Here is a 25265-nt window from a genome sequence, read left to right as displayed (position 1 = left end):
AAACTACTGAGATGCTATTGTGAGTTCTCCAGAAGAGCTGCCATCTTTGGAAGGCTTGTTGAGGTATCTGACCAGTTCAGGTTTCATATCAGCTGTAGGAGAAATGCCTGTTTCTGGATCTTTTTTTTTTTTTGTAAGGAAGAATTGGATACTGAGTGGAACTAAGACATTCAATTTTTGTTGAAGTGAGAAGAATTTAAATGTTGAAATCATGTCATGAACATAGGTTGTCTCTGTACTTAACTATCAATGTAGAATTGCCCTACGTGGCCAGTGGTTTGGAGGCAGTGTTTAAAAGGTCTGGTACATGACCGTGCAGGTAATAGAGCCACAGAGGTATCAGAACAAGCTGGAGTTGATTCATCAAGGTTTTGTGCATCATTTCCTGATGAGTGTCAAGGTGGAAGTTTGCAGTTCTCTTTTTATTCTACAAGAATCAACTGATACCTCTAAATCACTGATTTATCTGTCATTTCTTCATAGTTACAACCAGCTGCATTATCTAGGATTGCTTGCTGTGTTGCTGAGTACCTAATAGCTGTCACGTTTGCTTCCACTGTCATATCTCATTGCTCTAGTTCCAAGGGAGGGAAGAAGAGAGAGATATCTTGGTTCTGCAAAGCAGACACTGTGTATGACTCTAATGGCAGTAATACACTATTACTATTATTTAGCCTCTAAACTTAGATAATTCTGATCACTTCTGTAGATTCCAAAAAGTGTAAGGAACACACAGTCAAAGCCAGAGGTGGTGTTGAAATAATTTATCCTCTTTCCTTCCTTCTTTGTGTAGCTCTTTGTTCATGTTTGTTTTGCAGGTACCTATTTGCCTTGCAAGTGAAGCAGGACCTGGCACAGGGAAGGCTAACATGTAATGATACCAGCACTGCCCTCCTAATCTCACACATAGTACAGTGTAAGTTCCCATTTTTCTTCTTTCCAGAAGGATAAACAGGATGACTGGTTGAACACGCTTTGCAGGGTTACCTGCTACTAGCTGCTGTAGGGACAGGCTTAAGCCATATGGACAATTTATTGTACTTGGCTATGATGACATTCAAATACAGATAATTTACTCTTTCAAATAAAAAGAGCTTCTGGACACTGTATTTGCATTTTTAAAGCACTGCATTCGATAGGCTGGAAAAGATAATTTAAAAAGTACACTTTACAGGCCATGACAAACAGGTTGAATTCTTCTGAATTCCTGTTTTATTATATTTTGCATCATGTCAGCAGAGCATTCGAATTCCTGGAGATCTGTATGCTGTCTAGAGAATGTAGTAAATAAACATGCTTAGAATGCCAGACTAAATCACAGTCCCGATGGGGAAGAAAAGAAAACAACAACAGATTTTAAGCCTTTTTTTTTTTAATAGCAAAATACGCGCAATAGGACAGTTCAGTAGAATCATACGTTAACTTTATTCACCACATCAAAGCTTCTTTTAGCTTCCACATCACTTTAAAGACAGTGTATGTTTTCCATTTCAAGACTTTATGGATACTCATCTTGAGAATAACATTTGGAAAAAACCACCTAGTAGCAAGTATAATGATTGTAATCGACATTGATGCACCATTCCCCTGACGCACCAATGCAGACTTGGTGAGAAGCACTCGTTTCTAGGTGTGTAAAAATGGCAAGTCATCACCATTGCTCTTGTGCTACTCCAATGCATTATGCTGTTGGATTAAATAATTTTCCATGGTTGCTGGAAGTGATCATGATGCATTTGAAACTCTCTGTACTTCTTTGTCCCTTTTACTCACGAGCTTGAGGTGCAGAATGATTCTGAATTGGGATTTTAGGAATCAAGTAGTACTCTCCTTAGAGGGAAAGCAAGGTAAGTAACTTCTGCATTCAAAAATGGTGGTTTTTCATCATTTCAGAAGAGAGGCAACAGATTCATCATGCAGAAGTGAGATAGTTTACACAGAATCTGAACTTCCATTTTGGGCAGAGGGATGTTGTGCCTCATGTTGCACCTGCAGTCCTTCCCCTTGCCGTTTCCTGACTTCGAGCTGGATACTTTTTTCTTTTTTTTCTTTTTTTTTCTGTTTATGATTTTTCCCCCTCCCTTTTTTTTGCGTAGCAGTGTTTGCTAGAAACCTCTGCTAGAAGTTTGTGACTGTCTTTTTTATTTATCCATCTTGTGTCTCATGAAGATTTTTTTGTGAAAATTTTGTCTGGTAAGAGTCTATAGGTGTATCCTACCCACATGGCTGTCTTTATTTATTTTCTCTCTAGCTTATTATTCAGTAGCAAAAGAAATATTATGTATTTGTCTTCAACAAAAATAAAACTAAAGAGATGATAAGAGTAATGATATCAAAGTGGAAAGATTGAGAATGCAGGTTAGTTATTGTGTGTCTTAATGATGTCGTGCCAATGAGTGGTTTCCATGGGAAATATCTGATTCCAGGAGGGTCTTACATTATGTATACAAGCTAATGTCGATGTTATAGACTGTTATTTATCATAAACTCATAATATGACAGCAAATAGATTTCTGCTAAATTAACATGTATATTACAGGTTGAAATTTATATTTGAAACATTCCATTTTAAAATACCTTAAAAGCATTGTAGAAAATGTTAGAAGTGAGAGGACACTTTGATACTGCAAATGATGCAGTACAGCAAGCGTGTGAATTAAGAAGATGGACTGACCATGAGCCAAAGGTGTGCCCAGGTGGCCAAGAAGGCCAGTGGTGAACTGGCTTGTAGTAGTGTGGCCAGCAGGACCAGGGCAGTGATCATCCCCCTGTACTTGACACTGGTAAGGCTGCACCTTGAATCCTGTGTTCAGTTTTGGGCCTGTCACTACAAGAAAAATATTGAGGTGCTGGAACACGTACAAAGAAGGACAATGGAACTGGTGAAGGGTCTGGAGCACAAGTCTTGTGAGGAGTGGCTGAGGGACCTGGAAGTGTTTAGGCTGGAGAAAAGGAGGCTCAGGAGTACCTTATTGCTCTCTACAACTAACTGAAAGGAGATTGTAGTGAGGTGGGGGTCAACTTCTTCTCCCAGGTAACAATTGATAAGACAGGATTAGATTAGATACTAGGAAAAATTTCTTCACAAAAAGGATTGTCAAACATTGGAACAGGCTTGGGAAGTGGTTGAGTCACCATCACTGGAGATATTTAAAAGATGTGTAGATGTGGCACTTAGGGACATAGTTTAGTGGTGGACTTGGCAGTGCTGGGTTAACAGTTGGACTTGATGATCTCAGAAGTGTTTTCCAACCTAAGCAATTCTGTGGTTCTGTGATAAGAGAAAAAGAGCTGAAATACAAAGCATTAGACATACCAGAAGTGCTAATGGAGACAGAATACAGCATGGCATAATGCACTTGCAAGATAAGAGAAAAAGGATCAGCAGTGCAAATAAATCTTTGGCTAAATCACTTGAAAAGATTTTAAAGAATAGTTATATGTGAGGCTGACATTGTTTACAATATAACTTTGTCTCATTCTAGATGGAGTGCTACTAGAAAGGCATTTAAGTTGGAAAAGGAGGATAAGGAGGACAGTAAAATCTTGTTGAGTACGAGGTCAGGGAGAACAAATTCAGAAGTAACTTGAAAGCCAGGAAGACAATTTTGATAATGGATTAGCAGTTGACAAATGCTGAGAACATTATAAAAATCATGTAGAGGTGAAATAAATCTTCTCTACTCTTGACTTCGAAGAAAGCCCTACAGAAGGTGTGTTAAGCCCATTTGTGTACATGGCCATATGGGTTATGAACTGCATTTTAAAGAATCCAGGCCAATGTTATTTGACGTGTTGCAAACTTAGGTGGGTTTATGGCTTCATTAAGAACAGAAACTTGCCTTTGAGTTAGGATTTAAAACAACCCTAAAGATTTGTGATTCTGGGATGAGTAAAACTGGACAGAGGGAGCTGTTTCTGAGATGGGGACAAATGGGACAACTTTTAAAAGCAGAATTCTCAAATATTCTGTAGTACTTCTGCTGTCTCAAGGAATGATTGAGAGCAGATGAGGTGAATGAGGGGATGGAAATCAAACAGTCTCAGTTATCAACGCTTTTGCATCTATGACCTTCAAAATATAAAATGTCATCATGTGCCCACAGGCAGTTTGGGTCGAAAAGCTGCTGCTCTGTCATTCACAGATGCTTTCGTTTCTCATCTTCAATGCCTACAAGAGGCTATTGCTTCCCCTCTGCTTTTGCAGGTACCTCTGATTCCAGGCAAATGTTTGTCAGAAATCACCCACAGTGTTTTAAACATAATCTGAAACCTTCCCTTTTTCTAAATCAACCTATTTTGGACAGAACTGGATTAAGGGTTCATTTATGTAGGCGGAATGAGTGAGGATGAAGCAGGTGTATCTGAGCTTGGCTCTATGATATCCCAGGTCAACTGTGCAACAATGTGTCTGACTGCAACCTGCATTTAATTTGAAGGCACTGTATTTTAATTTCACTGACGTTACCAAGGTAGCAGCCTTTGTTGCAGCGATGTTGCTATTACTCCATCAGGTTTGCAGGTAGAAGCTGCTATGCCTGTTTGGTGAAAAAAACAATAGCAGGATTTTCAGAGGCATTCCAAGAATAGCAAGCAATAAGATAGTAATTTGGCACCCACACATAGATTGCTTGCCCTTCACCCCCCCACCTGCCAAAAAGAGGAAATCTCATTGAATGGGCTGAAAAATGGAAGGTGGGTGTGACATACTGTTGCACACACAGTGTTGAATAACTGCAGCAGATGGGAGAAGCTTTGAGGAGGAGGGAGACAGAATGTGTCTCAAACTGCTGCAGAATTAGAGGAAGACAAATGTTTCATAGCCGCATAAGGTGGAATACAAGCCTGCATTCAAACAAGCAAACAGAAACATCTTTCAGATTTTCCCTCAAAGATTACAGTGTGGGATCTGGGCCTGGGGAGGAAGCTTGTGCTTGGCTTCTCCATGGGAAGACACCTGAGCATCATGAATGTGACAGAGATGGATGAGTTCTGCTGAACTAGTACTGGCCTTCCTGTTACCCCTGCCCTTATCCTGCACACAAGTCAAGGTAGCACTGATGGCTTCATTTGTTCCGTTGACATCCAACCACTATTTATTTGGTTATGGGAGATGGAGGGAATCCTTGGACTTCTTCTCATGTATCAGATACTAACACAGGGGAGAAGGGAAGTCATGTGTGGTTGATAATGCAGGGGGAATATGAATTTTAATACTGTGACACAGCATGCAAGAAACTGTTTGCTTCCCTACCCTCTTCCAACCTGTCTAGATCTTTTGCATGGACCAGATTATTCAGATTTAATATAGCATTTTAATAGACTGTTCTTAAAATTCTCCATAGCTGAGATTGGGGATTTTGATGAAACCATAGATCGTGAACACTTAGCGAAGAACAAGTATATACCTCATCAAGAAGCATTAGAAGACAAAATCATGGAATTTCACCGTAACCACATGTAAGTTTTTTTGTTCTTTTTGTTGGCCTTCTTTTCCTGTAGAGTAGTTCTAACTGTAAGTGTATGCTAGATCGTAAGTACAAAAGAGATTTGGGTTTCAGAGTTTCTCAAAGGTTGCTTCTCAAAAACTGTTAAAGCCCATGAACTTTCTGAAGGTTACTCCTTCCTTTCTCCCATCATCATAACAAGATGTTTCAAGTGCAATTGATTTGATATTCATTCAAGCATGCTGTTATTTTACAGTCTATTTCATACAAAATGCTTCACTGCTGATTTTGTGCAGGTATGATTGCAAGTCATGACTGATCAGTCAGGCACTTATGACAGTAGTCCTTTGGTTTCAAGGACATTGAATGTTGCCTTTTCACCTTTATGTGCTGTATCTTGAGATGGGTGAAGAAGGAGTTTAATGATAGTTTTATGAAAAGCACACAGTACTTGCAGAATTAGGGATTTGGGGGAATAGAATTCAAGACGATGATGCAAATTGGTATCCTAAGGTCTGGAAGGGAGAAAAGACCAGTAGGAAGAAGGTGGTTAACACAATTACAAATAAGGCACAGAAAGGTACTTTTTTGCTGTCCAGAACACTTCAAGACTTGAACAGTTTCATTTTTGAGCTAGATTGAATTATAGATGAGTGGTAGTAATTTCTATAGCACTAATAATCAAGTTTTGCATACTTTCATCACAAAATTAATGCTTCCCAACATTTATGGTAAGATTTTCATGTCTTCTGTTTGACTTCGTTTTGGTATTACATTCACTTTTACAATGAACAACATCCTTACACACTTCCATTCATCGATTTTTTTTTTCTTGAATACAGCATATTTTCCAATGGAAAATACAAAGGGAGGCAGTAAATTCTGTTAAAGTTAATGGTTCAAAATCTAACTGTATCCAGTGTCTCAGAGTTGGAGCAATCAAAATTTATAATAGACTGTAAAATCAGTGTGTTCTTGGTATTGGTTTAGACTAAGTTGTTGTTCTAGCTGATATAAGGCTGGGGGCATAATAAAACCATACAGATATTATACCTCTGACAGTTTTCAGTCTCTTTGATCAAATCTCTCTTTTTTCTCTGAATGGCCTTTTGATCTCTATTAAAAGGTGTGACAAAACTGTGTTTCTTCTCGTTTTCTTTCTCAAGGGGACAGACACCAGCAGAGTCTGACTTCCAGCTTTTGGAGATTGCCCGTCGGCTGGAAATGTATGGAATACGCTTGCATCCAGCCAAGGACAGGGAAGGGACAAAAATCAACCTGGCTGTGGCCAACACAGGCATTCTGGTGTTTCAGGTTAGAGCTGCTCAGGACATGATTTTGTACTGCATAAAGCAAAGAGATTTCTGACAGCAGTAAGAATTTAGGACCTCAGCCATGTGTCTGGTTTGGAAAATTCAGGAACTTCCAAATTTTTTCTGACAATGACCTTAAATGTGTTATAGCTGCATTAGGTCCTTTGCTTCCAGGGACTCTTACCTTATTTGCATGCACAGTGCAGAACTCCGTCTGCATCCACAACATGCTACTCAAGATGCAAACTGATCCATAGCTCACCCTTTCAAGTTGGTCATGCTCCTACGCCTTCTCCATATAGGAGAAGGTAAGTCTTGCAGGCATGGTGCAAACTAAATGGGTGTGAAGCAGAGACAAGTAAAACAACAGACAGTTGGAGTACGTGGGAAAGGATGAAGGTAATGCATTGTGAGCTCTCTGTAGTGTTACTTTGTCAGAGCTTTTACAATTTTCTTCACCAGCCTTGGCCATTGTACCTTTGCTGAATCTATGACTCTTACTTCTTTCCCTTAAAGATTCAAAGGATTTCCCTTCTATTTCTTTCCTCTCCTTTCCTACTCCAGCCAGCCTAGTAAATGTTCATGAAACATCGTTGGTAAATTTATCAAATTCTTGTTCTGCAGTTCCCCTTAGATAAATAACAAATTGGGCTTTTACAGTTGTGAAGGTACAGGTAGTCAGCTGGTGTAAACTACTTCCACTTCAGATGCATACTACTTAACCTCACTCTGTGTTAAAAACAGTAAAACTGTTCTTTAAAATGTCCCTTATGCAATTTTCAATAAAGACAATTCATTTTATTTGACTATAATTAAAACAGGAGTGTTTCCAACCTTATAAAGTACTTTGAGACCTTTCATAGAGAAAAGTAACAGCAACAAACAAACCCAGAAATGTCTTACCCAAATGCTCTGAGTTCAAAATTTAAAAAAAACTCCAAACAAACAAAAAAAGGCAGAAAAATAAATAAAAAAACCCAAACTGATAACTAAATATGTTGCTAGTAAAATCCCAAAACTGAAGCATAGATTGAAACATGGGAATGATGCCTAAAAATCTTTAGGGATCAAGAACACTAAGATGTTGTTAAAAATTCCCATAACTCAAGTAATTATGTGTTCAGGCCCTTCCCCTGCTCTCCCACTGTATTTTCATGAGGTAAACTCATGAATCACCAAGCCTTATAAATTAAGACTGTTTCACAAGGTGAAAGTATGTGTCCACACATAGCAGGGACTTCACTGAGTCCCAGCAGACAACTGGGATCCTTCTGTAAAGGTGTAGCTGCGGGTTGAAGGCCAAAGGCTTGATTTGTCAAGCTCTAAAAGTCAGTCATCTCTTCTTGACCTAATGTGTTTGTGACTTTCAAAACAATTTTGATTTGTTTTGTTTTGTTTTTAAAGTTTCTGAAGATCTTGGAAATTTTACTGCATCAAGATCCTTGACTGAATGCTGAAAAGGAAGTCAGGCTCTGACCTGCTGGAGTCTGCCCAGCAATTGGCTTCTGTCAGTAGGCTTAGGGCTTCCTTCAACCACTTCATAGGTCAAGAGCCCTAAGTTCATATTTTTATTTTGGATATAACTGATAGAAATTGAAATATGAGGATCTCATTAGAATGACCTCAATGAAAATAAAGGTTCACTCACAAATGGCATAAGCTGTAGTCAGACTTATTTTAAAGCCTGCCATTTATTTAGAAATCAGTGTCAGTGCTGCTGATTATTCTGAGGAGATTAATTATGTGATCCTTAGACAGCTGGTTGACTTAGCAGAGATCATTACGCTGTCATTACTCCTACAGCCGTCTGGTAATGGTGCCTATATAAGCGTGGGTTTCTGCATTTAGCAATCCTGTGGTAGTTCTCTGAAAGTTCTGTGCTGTGCTGTGGGTATGTTTGTATTGAAGTTTTTACTGAACAAATGGCTGTAATGAATATTTAGAAACGATACCTCCAGTACCTGCTAACATAGATTAAGAATGGAACTTCTGGAGGGTAGGCGTTAATGGTGCAGTGGGTGGGAGTTGGAGTATTATGAAGATCATTTCTCTCTTGCTGTTTGCTTATGATAGTGGTTGCTTTTTCCAGAAAAGCATTTTGTGACTCTTCAGAGACAAGTAATTTGTTTAGATTGCTTTTGCTTCTGGTGCTCCCTGTGAAAGGTCAAAATACTGCAAGTACTTCCAATGCAAAACGTGCAGTTGCTTGTTTCCACAGTTAAGTAATATTTAAAGGGATATTTATTTTACTCTGTAGACACACAGAGAGGGAGGAAATTACCTCATCAAAATGAAGTGACATGTGCCTGGATTCCCTAGATTCTCTGTAGCTGGTGGAAAGAGAGTGAGGCACCTTGGGAAGGTGATGTAGTGCACTAAAAGTCTGAGTCTGCATAGTGGCACAATATCGTATCATCTGGGCGAACACGAGTGCACCCTGTCTTGTGCAGTGATGCTAGGTTGGATATTTTCACAATAACTCAGTACACCTAGTCCTATATGCAAGAGTTTAACCATAAGTGCCTGCCTTCAGATGTGGCACCAGATGCTTATGTTTTGCATTATCAGAGGACGAATGATAAGAAATATCATCATTTCAAGTGAAGAGATGATTAATTCATGACAAGCCTTCTTTAGTGTCTTAGATTTCTTCATTCCGATTTGGAATGATTGAACTCTGCTGGCTTTGTTCCCTGTAGGGTCATACCAAGATCAATGCTTTCAACTGGGCTAAGGTTCGAAAGTTGAGCTTCAAGAGGAAACGTTTTCTTATCAAACTACGGCCTGATGTGAATGTAAGTCCTTGTCAGGAATTGATGAAGCTGACAAAGGGTTATTTGTTAAATTTCTGCTCAGAGATCACACATGGTTTTTATCATGTTCATGAATATATTTTTAAAATTGTTTTTTAATTAATTGCTTATGTTCACTGTTGGTACTGTGCACATCAACCTGGCATCTCAGCTGAGCAGTCCTAGCAAAGGAAATGTAAACTGAATCGGTCACAGTAGAATGTCCCAGAGTCATCTTCTGGGTGCGACTCTGGTACTGTATCATCAATTCTTAAGTTATAGCACGTAAACAACTTCTTCTATTTAATATTCAAACCATTGATTTATCTCTGTCATATTTGTCAATGAAAGGAAATTTGAGCAATAGCTTTGACACTGATAGGCAAATCAGTGATGTCACAAAGTGGGAAGGATAAGGCCTGTTAAGTTTGAAAACCAATAAACCGAGAAAAAGCTTAAGCTTTTTTTTTTTTTTTTGATAGCAAAGCACCTGATTTGTCAGTGCATTTCTCTAATGTATGTTGCTCACCTGCTTACACTGCAAATGCTATCCCTATTTTCAGAGTTCGTTCCAGGACACCCTGGAATTCCTTATGGCCAGTCGAGATTTTTGCAAGTCTTTCTGGAAGATCTGTGTGGAGCATCATGCCTTTTTCAGGCTTTTTGAGGAACCTAAACCAAAGCCTAAACCTGTTCTTTTTTCTAGAGGTTCTTCATTTAGATTCAGGTAAGACCTGCATTCTTCTTTCCACATTTGCTACCTCTCCCTAAATCTCTGCACAAAAGGTGTGTTTTATACTAGCAACTGAGTAAAGAAATGCATTTCAGGGGTTTTCATCTTGGTTCCAGGGCTTACTGATACCAGATATGGCTGGTATTTGACTGAAAAGGATTCATGAATATTTTTTCTTCATGAGAGAAAAACTTAACCCCTGCTTCCCTTTCCATTGTGGTGACTGCTCAGTAATGTAGTACCCTATAGAGGGCACACAGCTAAATTTAAGCAGTTCTGAAATGACATCAAAAAGTAGCTCCATAGCAAAAAAAAAGAGGCAAGTAACATGCAAAATGGTAAAAATCTGTGTCTATCTGAACAGGTTCCTTTTCTTATGATCTTGACATGACTTTCTGCTGATAGTGACAAATATTTTTTTGGTTTCTGTGACTTCTTATGAGGGATGTATACATGTTTGTGATGACCAGCTTGTATATTGTATTAAATATTTTAACAATGGTTTTCTTCCAGTGGTCGGACTCAGAAGCAAGTTCTTGACTATGTTAAGGAAGGAGGGCACAAAAAAGTGCAGTTTGAAAGGTGAGAGGAAATAAATTAACTATTCCAATACGTTTTAATCAAAGAAAAACTGTGTTTTCCAGAGAGTTATATTTTGAGATCTTAGCACCAGTCCAACTAAAAAATTTCTTCTGTACTGGTTTGATGGTTTATCACATGTATAATATCCTTGTGGTCCTGAATGTTTTGGGAGAAGTTTCATAACTTATAGTTCAGTTAAAATCAATAGTCTTCAATCTGTTTTTCAGCAATGAGTGTCCTATTGTTGCAGATAACTTTCTCCCAATTTGATTTGCACCCTCTTTGGTGGGATGTGGTTAATTTATGTGAACAGCCATATTCAGCTCAGAGTAAAACTGAAAGTAGCAGGAAAAGTATAGGCAACCTCAAGGGAGAGGTCTCCAGGGAAACTGAAGCTCTTCCAACTTGCTAGAGCCAGTTCTGTCTGAACTCATCTTGCTCATGGTAAGCTGAAAGCAATGGCCAAAATGCCACAAAGATCATGACAATAGTTCATTGCTTATGATTCATATTTATGTGAAAGGCCATTTTTGCTCCAGTGCCTCTCCCTTTTCTTACAATAGTATGTTTGCAAGACATACCTCATTTAAGTTTAGCAGAAAGGAGTAAAGTTAATCTGATTTGGAGGAAACTTTTATGAAAGCAGTTATTCAAAGGTTTTGTTTTAAAAGAGGCATATCTCTTGATTCCTCTTTGTAGAAAAAAACCTGAAATAGCTCCTTATGTGATTTTCCTTTTATCTCCAGGAAACACAGCAAGATTCATTCCATCAGGAGTCTGACTGCACAGCCTTCAGAACAGCATACAGAGGTGCCAAAAGAAGTTAGTGATGTTGATGAAACCCTGGGTCATTCCTTTTAAACATTTCTTGTTAGATTACCCTCCACTGATTACTGTTTTGAAACTCCAAGAGCATAGTTTTCTGCTCAGTTGCTATTTAACTGGGAGCTGAGGAACCCTGGGTGTCATAAGCTTTGGGTTCTGCAGAGCAAAACAGCATCGCTTGTAGACAACTAGACAAATATAAGTAGTAAACTTGTCTGAGCTGTAATAATGACCACAATCCACAGTGTTACTGCCAGAGTCCTAGGCTGTAGCTGGCTATTGCATCTGGGGAAAGTGTAATTATTTCCCTTCACTGGAAGGTCTTGGTTGCCCATTTCAAGGTGTTAGGTTGTATTAACGAGGGAGGAGAACAATTGTTTCCTCAGAAAAAAATTACAGCTCTGGATTTCTAAGCCATTATCTCTGATAAATACCTTATGTAATTATCCTGTGTTAATAGCGGTTATGTGTTAGGAGTTTGCAAATCCAATAGCCCAGTAGTGGTGAAGCTGCAGCAGCTGCATGTTCCCAGGTCCAGCTAGGAGTAAGGCTGAGCATATGACTACTATAAGCACCTACATGAATGTACATATACATTATATGTACAGATATCCACACAGTCAGCCACATATGTAAACAGAAACAGAAAACAGCTCTCCCACAAGCACAAACAATGCCAGTGGCCTCACCCTGTTCCACTCTTTGGCTTATCTGGATGAAAGTTTATTAGAGGAAAATATGTATACACATATGCAATATGGTTCCCTCCTGACACTGGTCTTAGACAGTCTATCCAGAAGCAGGCCCCTGGACCTCCAGGTCTCCTAGTGGCTGGTACCTGCACACACGAGCAACAAAGGCTTACAGCCCCACTCCAGTTCCTGGTACTCAGATCTACGGGCACACACATAACGCACACACATGCTGGTAATTCATCTTAGTCTGCCCAGTAAGTTGGATCCTCTGGTTCCTGGTAATAACCTCATGCAGAGAGACCCACACGTACAAAGATATCTCTCCACTATCTGGTACAGATTTGGAGCATTGCCAGTAGCTGGCTCTCAGACCTTACAGTCTTTCCAGTGCCTGGCCTGACTTATGGCTGTTCCAGTACTTGGCTCCCAACTCTCTTATCCTACTCACCAACCAGTCTAGTTTAATGTTTGCTGGCAATTACACATTGACCTCCCTACCCAGCCAATATGTACATGCTCCAGTCTCTCCAGTTGCTGGCATGCCAAACACACCAAACCTGTGGGTTGATGGCTCTGCTGGGGCAGCCTTCAGAGGAGCCAGGTCAGGAAGCTCCATTTTCCTGGCTAGGTTATTGCTTCTCCTCTACCTACCAGTGCTTCTCTGTGTTCATCTGTGTTTGGGGAGGTGAACCTTTGATCACATAACCTTATGTTAGGTAGAGCTTAAATGGCAGGAGCAAGCTACTAGGTTAATGTATTTAAGAATGCTACGCGAACCTTCACCTTCCATTCATTGCTTCCTTTCAATATTGATGGGCTCTCTCCTTTCTTCAAATCTAGGAACTTCTGAGAATTCTGTTATAAATGGAACCCATTTAAAATATCTTATAGCATTTTCATATTGCTAAGAAAAGCTCAGGGAGATGGACCATGGCTACTGGGCAGGTGTAATATACTTTTGTGTGCAGAAAAGCCAGCCTAGGAACTAATGGCAGGTATTCTCCAGGGAGTCAATGTGGGGTGCTCAAAAGCACCTTTCTAGTGTATCTAAATAGTCTGTGCAGAATTTTTCTTATGTTTTTGTCTTTTCCTCCAGCTTCTCAGAGTAGTGTGAACAGGTTGATGTTCTTAGTGTGTTGATGGTTGCCTTAGGGCATCGAAACACCTCAAATACCCCTTTTTGTATTATCAGTACATTCTGTCTGCCTTCTCTTCCCTTGCTTAGTTTATGTATTTTTTCTATTCTCCAAGATCAGAAAACTCTTTTTTAAAATTCTAATTAATTTTGAATCTTGGGTTACCTCTTCTGCTTTTAAAGAGAATCCTATGTTGCTGCAGATGCAGTGCAAAATTCTGTTGTGTAATTACATGTAGCCTTTTCCTTCTGGCTCCCATCCCTCCCAAACCTCTCCCCTCCCTCTCCTCCCTCTCCTTTTGTCTCCCCCTTTCCTTCCCTCTATTATCTTTCCAGAGTGCTAGAGCCTATGGAGACGACAATGATACTGTAGCAGTGCAGAGCTGTCGGCAAGGAAAGGAGTTGAAAGCCTCAACGGAAGACACTGGACAGCACAAGAGCCCTTCCTTGAAGAAGAGTCCAAAGGAAGGCAGAAAGGTGGATGGAGCAGTGGTATCAACAGTGGAGGAAGAAGAGGAACCTTCTAAGGACAGGATGCAGCAGAACAGACCTCAATCACAGCAACCAAGCACAGGTCCAGCTTCCAGGGCTGCTCATGGCAGCAGCACCTCCATTCCTTTCATTGACTGCAGTGATGTAGATAGCGAGTATGATCTCCTCAGAGGACAAATAACCCGGTCATATTCCCAAACAAATGACAATTATGAGGGTGATTTGACCAGTGGTGCCTATATTCACTACAGAGATGAAAATCGCAATAGAACTAGATACAGGGATTCCTCAGCTTCTCTAAAGTCTTCCCAGTATCTCTCTGAAGAGTACCTTGATGATAACACAGCTGATCTCTCCTTCTACACTGGGGGAAGCCCCAGGATGCCAAGGCATAGCTCTCTGGTTGATGAAATGTTTAGAGGACCAGGGAGCCGTAGTCCACTGGCCACCCCATTGCCTCCCAGTAGTAAAGGGTCAAGCCCTAACATGAGCCTGAGTAGAACTGGCTCTCAGGGTTATGTTTCAGAAAATGGGCATGACTGCAGGATAAGGACTGGCGAGGAAGATAACCATAACAGCAACTGCCATGGGTATTGCAGATATTCTCCAGGCTCTCAACGGTCTCGTGCACAGAAAACCCAAAATCTCTGCAATAAATCAGTTACAGATCCATTTATCCTAAGTCAGATATCCTCAACCCCTGGGCCAGACTACAGATCAGAGAGGTATTGTAAAGGAGGTGGGGTGGCTAAGATGTCTTCTCCAGAAGGCAAAATGATGGCCAATGGTATGCCAGCTGGGGTACAGTCAAAGCAGAGCCCAGTCATGCAGTCACTACGTGCCAGTGGCGTGGTGGATCACATGGCTGCAATCCAGATGATGGAGGGCTCCACCAGCAGTGGGACAGAATCTAGTGATTCTGACTCGGAAATCATTAACCCCTTCACTCATCCCCTGGTGTTTGGAAATCCCATTGTGCTGAGTTCCTCTCCTATGCCTAGAAATAAGTACTCCTTTGGAAGCCTTCAGCTTGATGAGGAGGTAGAGGAGGATGTGTCTGTTGGCCTCAGTGATGAAGATGGTGTGCAGGTCTTTAGCTGCTAGGGACCGGGGGATACTGTGATTACTCATTAAAGTGGTTGCATCTTCTAGGGCTTGTGATGAGTGGCTGGTAATAATTTCAGCACATGGGGTGTTTCAAACATTATCATTGTACAGACCAGCTAGAGGGAAAGAATGCTAGAACACAGTAATAAGTCTCATGACACTTAACAGTAAACATCTCCTCTGAAAGGCAGGAGGAGAGGAAAATTATTACTGATTTAGGTACCTTTGTAAAACTTTATATACTCACCTGTTCTTTGTATGAAGTCATACTTTAGGTATATGTTGTAGCTTCTTTGACACTTGACTAGTTATTTTGACAAAACAAACAAAAATTAAGTAGGTACAGTTTGCTCTTTTGTATGTCTCTCACAATCTTTTTTCTCTCCTATATAAGGAGAGCAACTTATGAGTGCCTCAACAGAGTTAGGAGAAAAAAAATAAACTTGTGGCCAAATGTAGGCAGCTTGATGTTCAATAAATCTTATTGAAATCTTGAAATATGCTGGAAAATCTTTTCATAGCAAGAATGTGTTTGGTCTACTCATCTTCATAATTTATTTTATAATCTAAACTGAGGATACAAATTAGGCATGTATACAGAAAAAATGACAGTATTGGCTTTTTCTTCAGTAGGTTCAACAGGCTGATTTGGTGTTGGAGATTTTGAAACTCCAAACTATTCCTTGGGCAAGAAAGAGAACAAGATGAAAGATATAATTCAAATGAAAAAAGCTTGGATTGAAACAGCTCTAATAAAGAGTGGTATGAGTATTACTTCCAAGGCAATCCTTTCTATCCTTTATCAGTGTGGTGTAAAGATTAATTGCAGGAGATTTTTCTTCCCTTATTCTTTCAGTGGAATTATTATAGAGACATCAAAGTTCTGTTGTGGGTTATTTTTGGTAGGTGGTTTGGAGATGGTGGCTGTTTAATTTTATTTTTTGCTTTGATCATGAAAAATCTTTATCCGTGCAGGATCCAATTAGTATGTTGTAGACTATCTTTTTAGTAGCGCCACCTCATAAATTTTTCATCCTCTGACACAGAGAATGATGGGACTAACTGTGGTCCAGGCTGATTATCTTCTGTGCTATACATAGAGTAGCAAGATTTTCACATGTGCAGAAGGACAAAGAGACTAATTCTGGTGTACTGCCTTTTCACACGCTAAAAGTATTGAGAATTAAGGCCATATCCTAATAAAATCTGATTTTAGTTTCTTCAAGTTAATTGAGAAAATCCAGATGTAAGGTCTCCTGTATGGAAAGTGTCCTACGGTTACTAGATCTGGGAGAAAAGATGTACTCTGTATGACTGGCCTTAATTTTAACTTTTATACATTTTTCTTGTGGAAGAATGGAACTAAATCTGATAATTTTTAGGTGATGAACACCAGCATTGGCTGAACTGCAGATCACTTCCAGTGACGTGCATCATGGAGTACATACATAAAGCAATGATGAATCCATTTACATAAGTACTGATGAACAAGTTACAGGACTCTAGAAATCTAGACAATATAAAATTTTCAAGATTGTTTTTACAAAATAAGAAAATAAGAATTCTTTTTAATTTTTCTAATGCCTTGGTCTATGCACACTTTAACAGAGTTTAATCTGCATGAAGGATGTTTAAAAATATTAGGCATGTGTTATATACTTTATTTTTTTGCAAGTAAAATATATCTTTGTGTAAATATAAGTTTTAACTCTTTCATCTCCTTTAGTGTGTTGGTTTTTTTAGACATTAGATACCTCATTTTTGAATAGGAATGATTCAAAGCATCTCTTTAGACATTGATATTTTGATGACAGGGAATGCTCTTGTTTATTCCTGTAGTTTAAAGCATGAGTCTAGAAACAGTAAGATTTATAATTAGGGAAAAGCTTGCTTGTATATGATTCTAAAAGACGGTTATTTGTGTTTTGGGTTTAGAATAGATGTAAAATAATTGCCTTGAACTTCTCAACATATAAGATGAAATATAGTAGTTGAAGCCCACATCAGCAGATAGCGTGAGCATGGGGAAGTAGGTGCATGAGTCTCCTTTTGATTTATTTTTTGCTGCCTGTGCAGCAAAAGTACCAATATTATTTTATATTATAAAGTAAAGTAATAGCAATCCAGACAGATGAATTAATTGCTTTGTTAGCCAGTAAAATTAGAGTTCAAATAACGGATTTTCAACACAAGGATTTGCAGTCACTTCTGCTACTTAAGAAAAGTGAATACATTTTATGATCTTTGGATTTAAGTGAATATAAAATTTTGTAAGAGGTGTTTACTATTTTGTATCCTTTCAGACACTGTTTCCAGGTCTGATTTCTTCTGTCATATACCTACAAAGATACTGCATTTATAACTTAATAAGAATAAACCTGCTGGTAGCTGGACTTAGTCTACTTGCTAATCAGGTCTGTCAACAATTTTTCCTATTTGAATATTTTCCTCAAAAATGCTATATGAGGATTTTTCTCTGACAGTTTTCAGTCATCTGGCATTTTTTCATCTTTAAATGTTTTAGTAGTTGTTGTTTTAACGCATGTGGAATTCTTCCAGTTAGAAGAAATAGTGTTTGTAAATTACATAGGAAATAATTTCATTTAGGATTAATCACTTCTGCAGTGTTCTAATGCCACTGAAGCTCCGCTTAATATCAGTAGACAAGCATTTAATTAAAAACAGTCTGTGGGCCAAATGCCTCCACCAGACACGTGGTTCATGTCTGAGCCCTTGCCAAGAATGCTTAAGTGAGAAAGCAGTTTTAAATTGACATTTTCACATAGAATCAGGTTCCTTAAAATTCACCTGGGAAGTTTTTTTCTGTGGGACAAGTCAGAAAGACCTTGCAGAGAAGAACAGAAACCTTTGGGGCAAGACTGCAAATGAGATGAGATGGAGAAATTCTTATTCTGGCTCACAAAGTGCACATGGTAAGAGGAGCCTGTCAGTTCTCGTTAGTCGTTGCAGGCATTGATTAATCTGCATACACTGGTCAACAGCAGTGATCTAAGCTTACCTGTCTAACAGAGGTAGTGACAGGCAAAGTAGAAGACTTGATTCTCCCATCAATTCCAATAGATTTTGCAATGTGGTTGATGGTACTTTTCCTCTCAATAATTAATTTTCAATCCCATACTGATCAAGTGCCCAGATATCCTTAGGCAGTTGCTACAAATGAGGCAGCTGAATCCCAGCAAGATTGAGCAGGTTTATCTACTCTACATTGAGTAGTCCTGACTCACCATCTCCTGTCTTCCCAGAGGATGTGGAGGAAGCCTCTTGTTGGGTTGTCCAGGCATCTTATCACACAGTTGCTAAATAATTCTGTCCACATAGTTGGATGAATACAGAGACTAGTTGCAAAAATGGTTAGAGGTTTGTCCATAATAATATGCAGATCCAGGTAATCTCTGGATAAAAGGAACTCTTTCATTCTTTGTTATTGCAACTACTTGTCCGCATTCAGTCATCCTCGATGATGACAATAGAAAGTTTTCTCCTACTCAGCAGCTGCTCAAACTTATTATGTCCTCTTGGGATCTTCTCCTGGAAGGTTTTTTTGATGTCAGCCTTTCCTAGAGTCTAGTTTTCCTCAGTGACTTGGGATATAAAATTTTAGAATAAATAGATGAAGGAAACATGGAAAGTGGCAAGTTGATGTAGGAGTCAAGACCTATATAGGATATTGCAGGTATGGAGTTTTGAATAATTGATGTCTGAATGGCCTAGACTGCACTGTTTTTGGTTTAAGTCCATATCCACATGTTCTTGTGCTTGGCAGCAGGGGGATGTTTTCTGAAGATGATTTTTACCTAGTGCTACCGTTGTCTCAAGTCACCCATAGGTCATAGGCCTTCCTAACAGGCACCATCCCATTGACCATTGTAATGCATGCTAAATACAAATTATATCAGAGAAAAACTGGAAGAGAAATATCTGTAGCTGCAAAAATATCAGCATGTAACTGAAAGTTTTTAGGTTTGCTGTATTTGCGTTTACACTGTGTGGGCTATACAGAGCTAAGATCAGTTAGAGACAGATGAGCATAATAAAAGATTTGCATGTTAACAGTTTGAAAAATCATATCAGTCTGTTAGTTTGCTTCATGATTAAAGGACATGCAAAACTAGACAAAATTTTCTCCAGAGAGTAGCACTGGCAATGCTGAACGTAATCATTAGAACCCAGCAAAGGGTGAAAAAACAATGGTTTGTGAATCAGTTCACTAAATGGGGCTAGTATTATTAGACCAGATGCTTCAGGACCTCTGTTTTCACCCCTGAATATTTGTAGGACTGGTTTACATTTGCACCAGCTTTTGTGGTGTAGCTTCTGATAATTGAAGGAGCTCTATTCATTCTGAAGCAGTAGTATTCATACCAGAAGTTTCTTTCTGATCTATCTGTACATGCAAGTACTTGGTGGTAACCAGAGGAAGTTAAATGGAAAATGGGCGAGACAGATCTGAAAGCTGTTTATAGGTCCTCTTTTTCTTTAGTAAGAAGAAGAGATGTTTTCAATTTTGTCTTCTTCTGTCCCACAACAAACACATAAACGTAAAGAATCTCCATAATCACCAGAAGTTTCTTCTGGGGGGCTCCAGGGTCAGGAAGACAAGCAAGAGAGAATAGCACCCAAAAACTTATGGACTTATTCATTTACAATGCCCTTTGACATAGTGTGCTTTCCACTTTTTTTCTGAGAGTTTAAAGATCCAATAATTTTATAGAGTACTCGGAGAGCAAGAATTATGTTGATCAGTTGAATTGATAATGCAGACCTGATTTTGAATATTGAAAATCAGTTATTCAGATCTCATCAGTATGATTTATATGCAATTAGCATGAACTGTGGCTATTTCTAGAACAGTTCTTTAATAGAAAAAAAAAAGGGTATGTGACCTATAAATCCTGTGAAATACTCTGTTTGTTTAACGAATCTCATTTGTTATAATGAGCCATTAGATTGCTATCAGAATTGACGTTAGAATGAAATTTTAATTGCTGCAATTTAACTTCTAATGATTAAAAACAAGTTAACAATTCAAGTTTTTCCTGACTTCCATACTTGTTTGAGGGAGTTGGGTGTCACTTAGCCTTGTGCACAAGAATGTGAACCACTGGAGAATCCCCCTCATTCAGCAGCATTGTTGTTACGAGCTGGAAAGGGCAGTTGAGTGGGAAGGAAAGAGGTTCTCTGTTCAAGCATGTAATGAAGTAAAGGAAGCCAAAGTCCCTTTTAGTCTTCCAATAATGCTTCTCTCCCTCTCAACAGCTTCAGTTGAGAAGGCAGTTTCTATGTATTTTGGCACATCTCTTTCTCTTCATTTAGGGGATCTATCCTCTTGTCCATATGAAATAAGAGAAACCCTATATATATGAATCTTCTGAAACAAATTTTAATATACAGGTCTTTCTTTTGTTAGCTGCTGTCAGACACAAGCAGTAGGAAAACAGTCCTCTTGTCAGAAACCCAGCTGCTCATTCATGTCTCCTACTTGTTGATGATGGGTTTGGGTTTTCTGATGATAAGTGGCAGATGCACAGTGTTAACATCACGAGGACCCAAAGCTTAGAGTGATGTGTAACTTTTCTCAAATGTGTGTAGGAGCAGACTCTGGTTTTAGTCAAGCTACATTAGGAAAATTTTGCTTGTACTGTCAAATTCTAGGAAAGAAGGAAATTTAGATCCTAGGAAACTGACATTAGCAAAATATTTTTCCTCTTCTGTTTCAGTGGTTTCTATAGTTGCTGAAATATGCCTAGACAAGGGCGCATATCTTATTTACTTATTTATGATGAAAATAATTGTGCAACATGTGGATCCTGAGCAAAAGCATCTTCTGTGGTTTTCCCTGTGGTTAGGCTATGTGATGCCATTGGTATTTTAAAATACAGAATTTCTATTTAAAAATCAAAGGCATCATATGAATAAAAAGCCTGCTTCGGGTGATAAAGAGCAGTTTTTCAGAGCATTTTGTCTTCTAATTCTGTGTTCTATAAAGAGCATGTAGAATAAGCTTGGTTTATGTTGTTTGTTATTAAAAGCAGTGAGCACTTTTAAATGTTATGAGATCTGGAAAGCCTGTGTGCATGGCTGAGCTGTGTATTCACAGGCATCCTTTTCACAAGTAGGAGTGTAAATAATGGTGGTGTTACTACAGTAAAGAGGATAAAGACTTAGGTTCATAAGTTTGTGTGACATGATGGTAAATATTTTGCTCTAGAATGGTTAGAGTTTTAAGGTGTAATTTTTGTTGAAGATTTTTTTTGGTAGTTTTGGCCCCTGAGAACCATAAAAATTGATGGTTCCTACTGATAAAATCAACTCTAAAGGCAGTAATGATACAGCTGTCACTGGAGGTTGAAGGAAAATGAATGCTTTATGATTCAAGAGCTTTCAAACTTGTTAAAATTAGATTAAAATGCTGCAAATCTTGTTTTGAGAAGAGAACAGGTTTTTGCCTTTGATGGTTTTCAGAAAGATCAGAGGTAGTTCTCTCTGTTTACATCAGAGAATGCTAGAGCTCGTGCCTGTTGCTTTTCCATGAGGCACTTAAAAATATTTGATTAGCTGAATCCTTATTTTTTCCCTTTTCTGCTGAGAAGCTCACCTGGACTCACTAACAAACGTTCGTAAGCTTGGCAGTGTTTCACTTGTCCAGCCCTTTCCTGATTTCTGTGTGTGCACATGCATAGATTTTTTAAAATAAATCTCAATAGTCAAAATTAATTTTTAAAATTGGCAATGCTGGGGACTTCATTCTCATTTTTGTCATTTGTTTAATACCGTTTAAAGAGAAACATTTTTTGTTTCATTGTATGCACTGTTTTGTCAGCATGTACCTCTCTGGGAGAAAAAGCCTTTTCAATGTTCTGTCTATCCTCAAAGCATGGTGTATCTTCTGTTCCTTGCATTGTTTGGAGCACTGTCTCAATGTCCTTTTACTGCAGAAATGCCTATTTTGTACTGGGAGTACCTAATACCTCCTATTACAGTGATCCTGTCTCACAGAGCACTCCTCACGTCAGAATTAATGAAAACCACCACCAGGTTGTGAGTCTCAAGTTGAGAAACCATACCATGTTGAGGAGCAGAGGAGTGGAGGGAAGCGGGGGAAGAAAGCCTCTTTTCCAGTGTATTTGGGCTCCATTGAGCACACCAGATCGCCCTTCATTTCCTAATGAAGGCTGCACCCAGCGGTCAAGTTCATCTGCCGTAGCTCATAAGCAGGATCACTGCAGTCTTAGGGAGATGTCTTGTTGAAATGGACAGTATCTGTGGCAGAAACTTACATGGGGGATGAAGGTTTCCAATTATATTGTAGCACTGTGTCATGTTGGTTTAGAGACAAACAAAAGCAAACCAACCCTAACCCTGGGTACAGCAGGGAATCCTTCTATAGGTTGCTCTATTTCTGTCTGGAAAGATCAAGGCTAGACAAAGGACTGATGCCCAGTGACCTTGCATTCTTCCCAGACTGTAATGTTCACTCTTTGTTCTTAAGATGTGAGTATACCCTGATGTAGGCCAACAGCAGTTACTGTCTCATTTCACACTCACCACTGTCTAATACTGCAGTATACCAATAAAGCATGGACCTTTACCAACTGAAGAGGTTGCTGGCTACTAAACCAACACCAAGCTTGATGAGACTATAAGCATGTCAAGCCATTTAACTGTGTATGCATGGAATTAATTTTTTATTATTATTTTTAGTTTCACCTGTATCGAAGGCTTTTACTCATTCTAACTGGTATTTTGCTGTAAAACTGTCACTGATTTAATTGTTTTGTCCAATTGCTGGCTGATGCTTTGTCCTAAATATGAGGAAATTGGTTCATTGAGAAGGTGCACCATTTTCCCAAATTCCACTCACTGTCGTGGGCACACATTTTGAAGCTGTGAAGTCAAAGTGAACATTTCTCCCTGTGAAGTTCCTCTTCAAACCAAACAGAGTTAGATTGGGTCTCTTCCTGAGTTGCTTTTAATTCCTGTTTCTCCTCAAATTCTTTGGTACTGCGTTCAGGGATGTTTGTACATGAATTTATGGCTGTGTATAACTACTTTTCTAACTAACAAACTGTATCCAGTTTGGTTCATGTAATAGGGAAGAGGAGCGCAGCTTGATGAACTGGTTCTTTTGAAGCTTTTGTGGAAGTCAGTGGGATTTTGTTCTTGCATTGAGGGAGAACAGAGCAGAATCTCCATCCCATAACTCTTCAGCAAAATAACTGTGCCTGGTTCACAGCTGGAGAGAGGGGATGGACACCCTTATTAAACTCTTCTCCAATTAAGGTACTTCAGTGATTAGTGAAGTGTATATGAAAACTCTTTTTACTTTATCTGGTGCTATCTGTCCCCCATGTCATTTTGTACTATGCATCTTTCTCTGACCAAAACGTTTAGACACAAGTTAGAGCTATGCAACCAGTGTGAAAATGGAAAATTAAGCTGGACTGTGTGGCCACAGCAGTGGCAGCTTTGTTAGATACTTTCTTATTATGCTTTCTTCATATGCTCAGTAATGTCAAGGACAAAGGGGCAACAAGTTGGGTTCCATCTGCCAGACTGGAGTTTAGAAAACACTGATCCCATTTTAAAGCAGAGTAACTGGGATATTGATGTCACCAGCCTCCCCTGACTGCAGAGCAGGCTGTGGAGCAGGCATAAGAGCAAGTAGGCTCTGCAACATTCCAGGTATTGAGAAAGGTGGTTTTCTGGTTCTTAACATGTTTTAATTTATAATAATAATACCAACCTTGAGAACAATATAACTTTTAACATTGGTGAGCTCTTAAGCTGTATGTGAAGTTTTCCAGCAGAATTTCAGTCACCTTCAATAATGATTGATGTATTCTCTCAGTTTCCATAATTGAGTAATTTTTGCTTTTTGGTATTCCACAGAGAAGGAACATTCCCATGAGCATCTTAACACTGCTGTACTATTCCTCCCTGTTAAAAAAGAGTGTGGATGGATGGGAACTGTTTCTTTTAAAGCAAATGCAGAACACTAAATGGCCTCAGTTTGTTATTTAGCAGCTACAAGAGAAAAGGAAAAGAGGAGGAGTATCTTCAGGATACATTGAGTCCCATTTTTCTCCCTCACAAAGAGGGCAGCTCCTCCATGTTTTCTTAAAGTCTCTGACCAAAGATTTCTGATGATCTTATGCTGTCTATGTAGTCAACAAAGAAGGAGGCAGCAGGCAGTTCAGGTCACCTGTGATGTGAATTGACCTCTGGGACAGACTTTCTTCATCAGCTGGAAAATACTGATTTCAACTGTTTTTTTCCTTGATATGAGCCATGTTTTAAAGCAGTATCACTCAGCCAGCCCAACGCTCCATAGACACCAACCTCAGCACCAGTCCCTATGGGTTAACATTTGTGTGTGATGGGAGGCTGGAGTAAAGCAGATGCGGCTGGTGGGATGGACCACAACTTATTCCTCTCTGGCAGGGCACCCACAGTTTGCCAGCACTCCTATGCCTTCCCACCACCCAATTGCAGCAAGCAACTAATGTGTATTTTGACAAAGGTATAGCTATTATTTGATTTTAGCCACTGGCTTGATTTTGTGTAGCACATTGAACATGTATGTTGGTGGGGAGCAATCTGTGACACGTGTAAAGCTAGGAAGATAACCCGTAATTTCATATCCTATGGCCATGTAAAATGCCATTGTCATTTCATGGATTTTTTTTCAAATTAGATTTCAGTAAAGTTTTACTCCTCTGTCACCTTCTCTACTGCAACACTTTAGTCCAATGCCTGGAGAGTAAACCAGCTCAGTGGAACTAAGAACCACTGCAGGTATTTTGGCATTGATGAGCCAATCTGGCATACTGAGGTAAAGTGCATTCTCATTATTTGTCACTGTCGTCAACCAGTGTTTGTTTCTCATCTTAAAGCCAAGCTTAGAAAATAATTGAAGCACATGCTTATTAATTCCTACCCACTCCACTAAGGATAAAATTTTTGTATGTACTTAAGCAATCCTTAGATAAACATTCTTTTGTACTTCTCTTGGTTTGTGTGTATACAGCTGACTCCATTATATTTGAAAGATGGCCCAAGTCTGAATCTAAATAAAAATCACTTGGAGTACTAGCAAAGACAATTCCATGTTACCAGCTGCAAA

The 25265-nt window shown here is 39.1% G+C and overlaps 1 protein-coding gene across 9 annotated transcripts in view; it reads left to right on the top strand.

Moving 5' to 3' along the window:
* FARP1 (FERM, ARH/RhoGEF and pleckstrin domain protein 1) overlaps positions 1–25265 on the top strand; it is a 204992-nt gene that overhangs the window by 145287 nt on the left and 34440 nt on the right. For 8 of the 9 annotated variants that reach the window (XM_032681067.1, XM_032681066.1, XM_032681060.1 and 5 more), the window contains exons 6-13: positions 819–916; positions 5346–5460; positions 6614–6761; positions 9460–9555; positions 10116–10279; positions 10799–10867; positions 11614–11689; positions 13859–14096. In XM_032681067.1, coding sequence (XP_032536958.1) covers positions 819–916; positions 5346–5460; positions 6614–6761; positions 9460–9555; positions 10116–10279; positions 10799–10867; positions 11614–11689; positions 13859–14096 — 1004 coding nt within the window. The remainder of the gene's footprint in view (positions 1–818; positions 917–5345; positions 5461–6613; positions 6762–9459; positions 9556–10115; positions 10280–10798; positions 10868–11613; positions 11690–13858; positions 14097–25265) is intronic. The other variant, XM_032681065.1, reaches the window with a different exon arrangement.

The sequence above is a fragment of the Chiroxiphia lanceolata genome, chromosome 2 (assembly GCF_009829145.1).
Source record: "Chiroxiphia lanceolata isolate bChiLan1 chromosome 2, bChiLan1.pri, whole genome shotgun sequence".
In the NCBI taxonomy this organism is placed as follows: Eukaryota; Metazoa; Chordata; class Aves; order Passeriformes; family Pipridae; genus Chiroxiphia; species Chiroxiphia lanceolata.
Note: the sequence above shows the minus strand (reverse complement) of the source record. Positions and strands in the feature narration are given on the sequence as shown.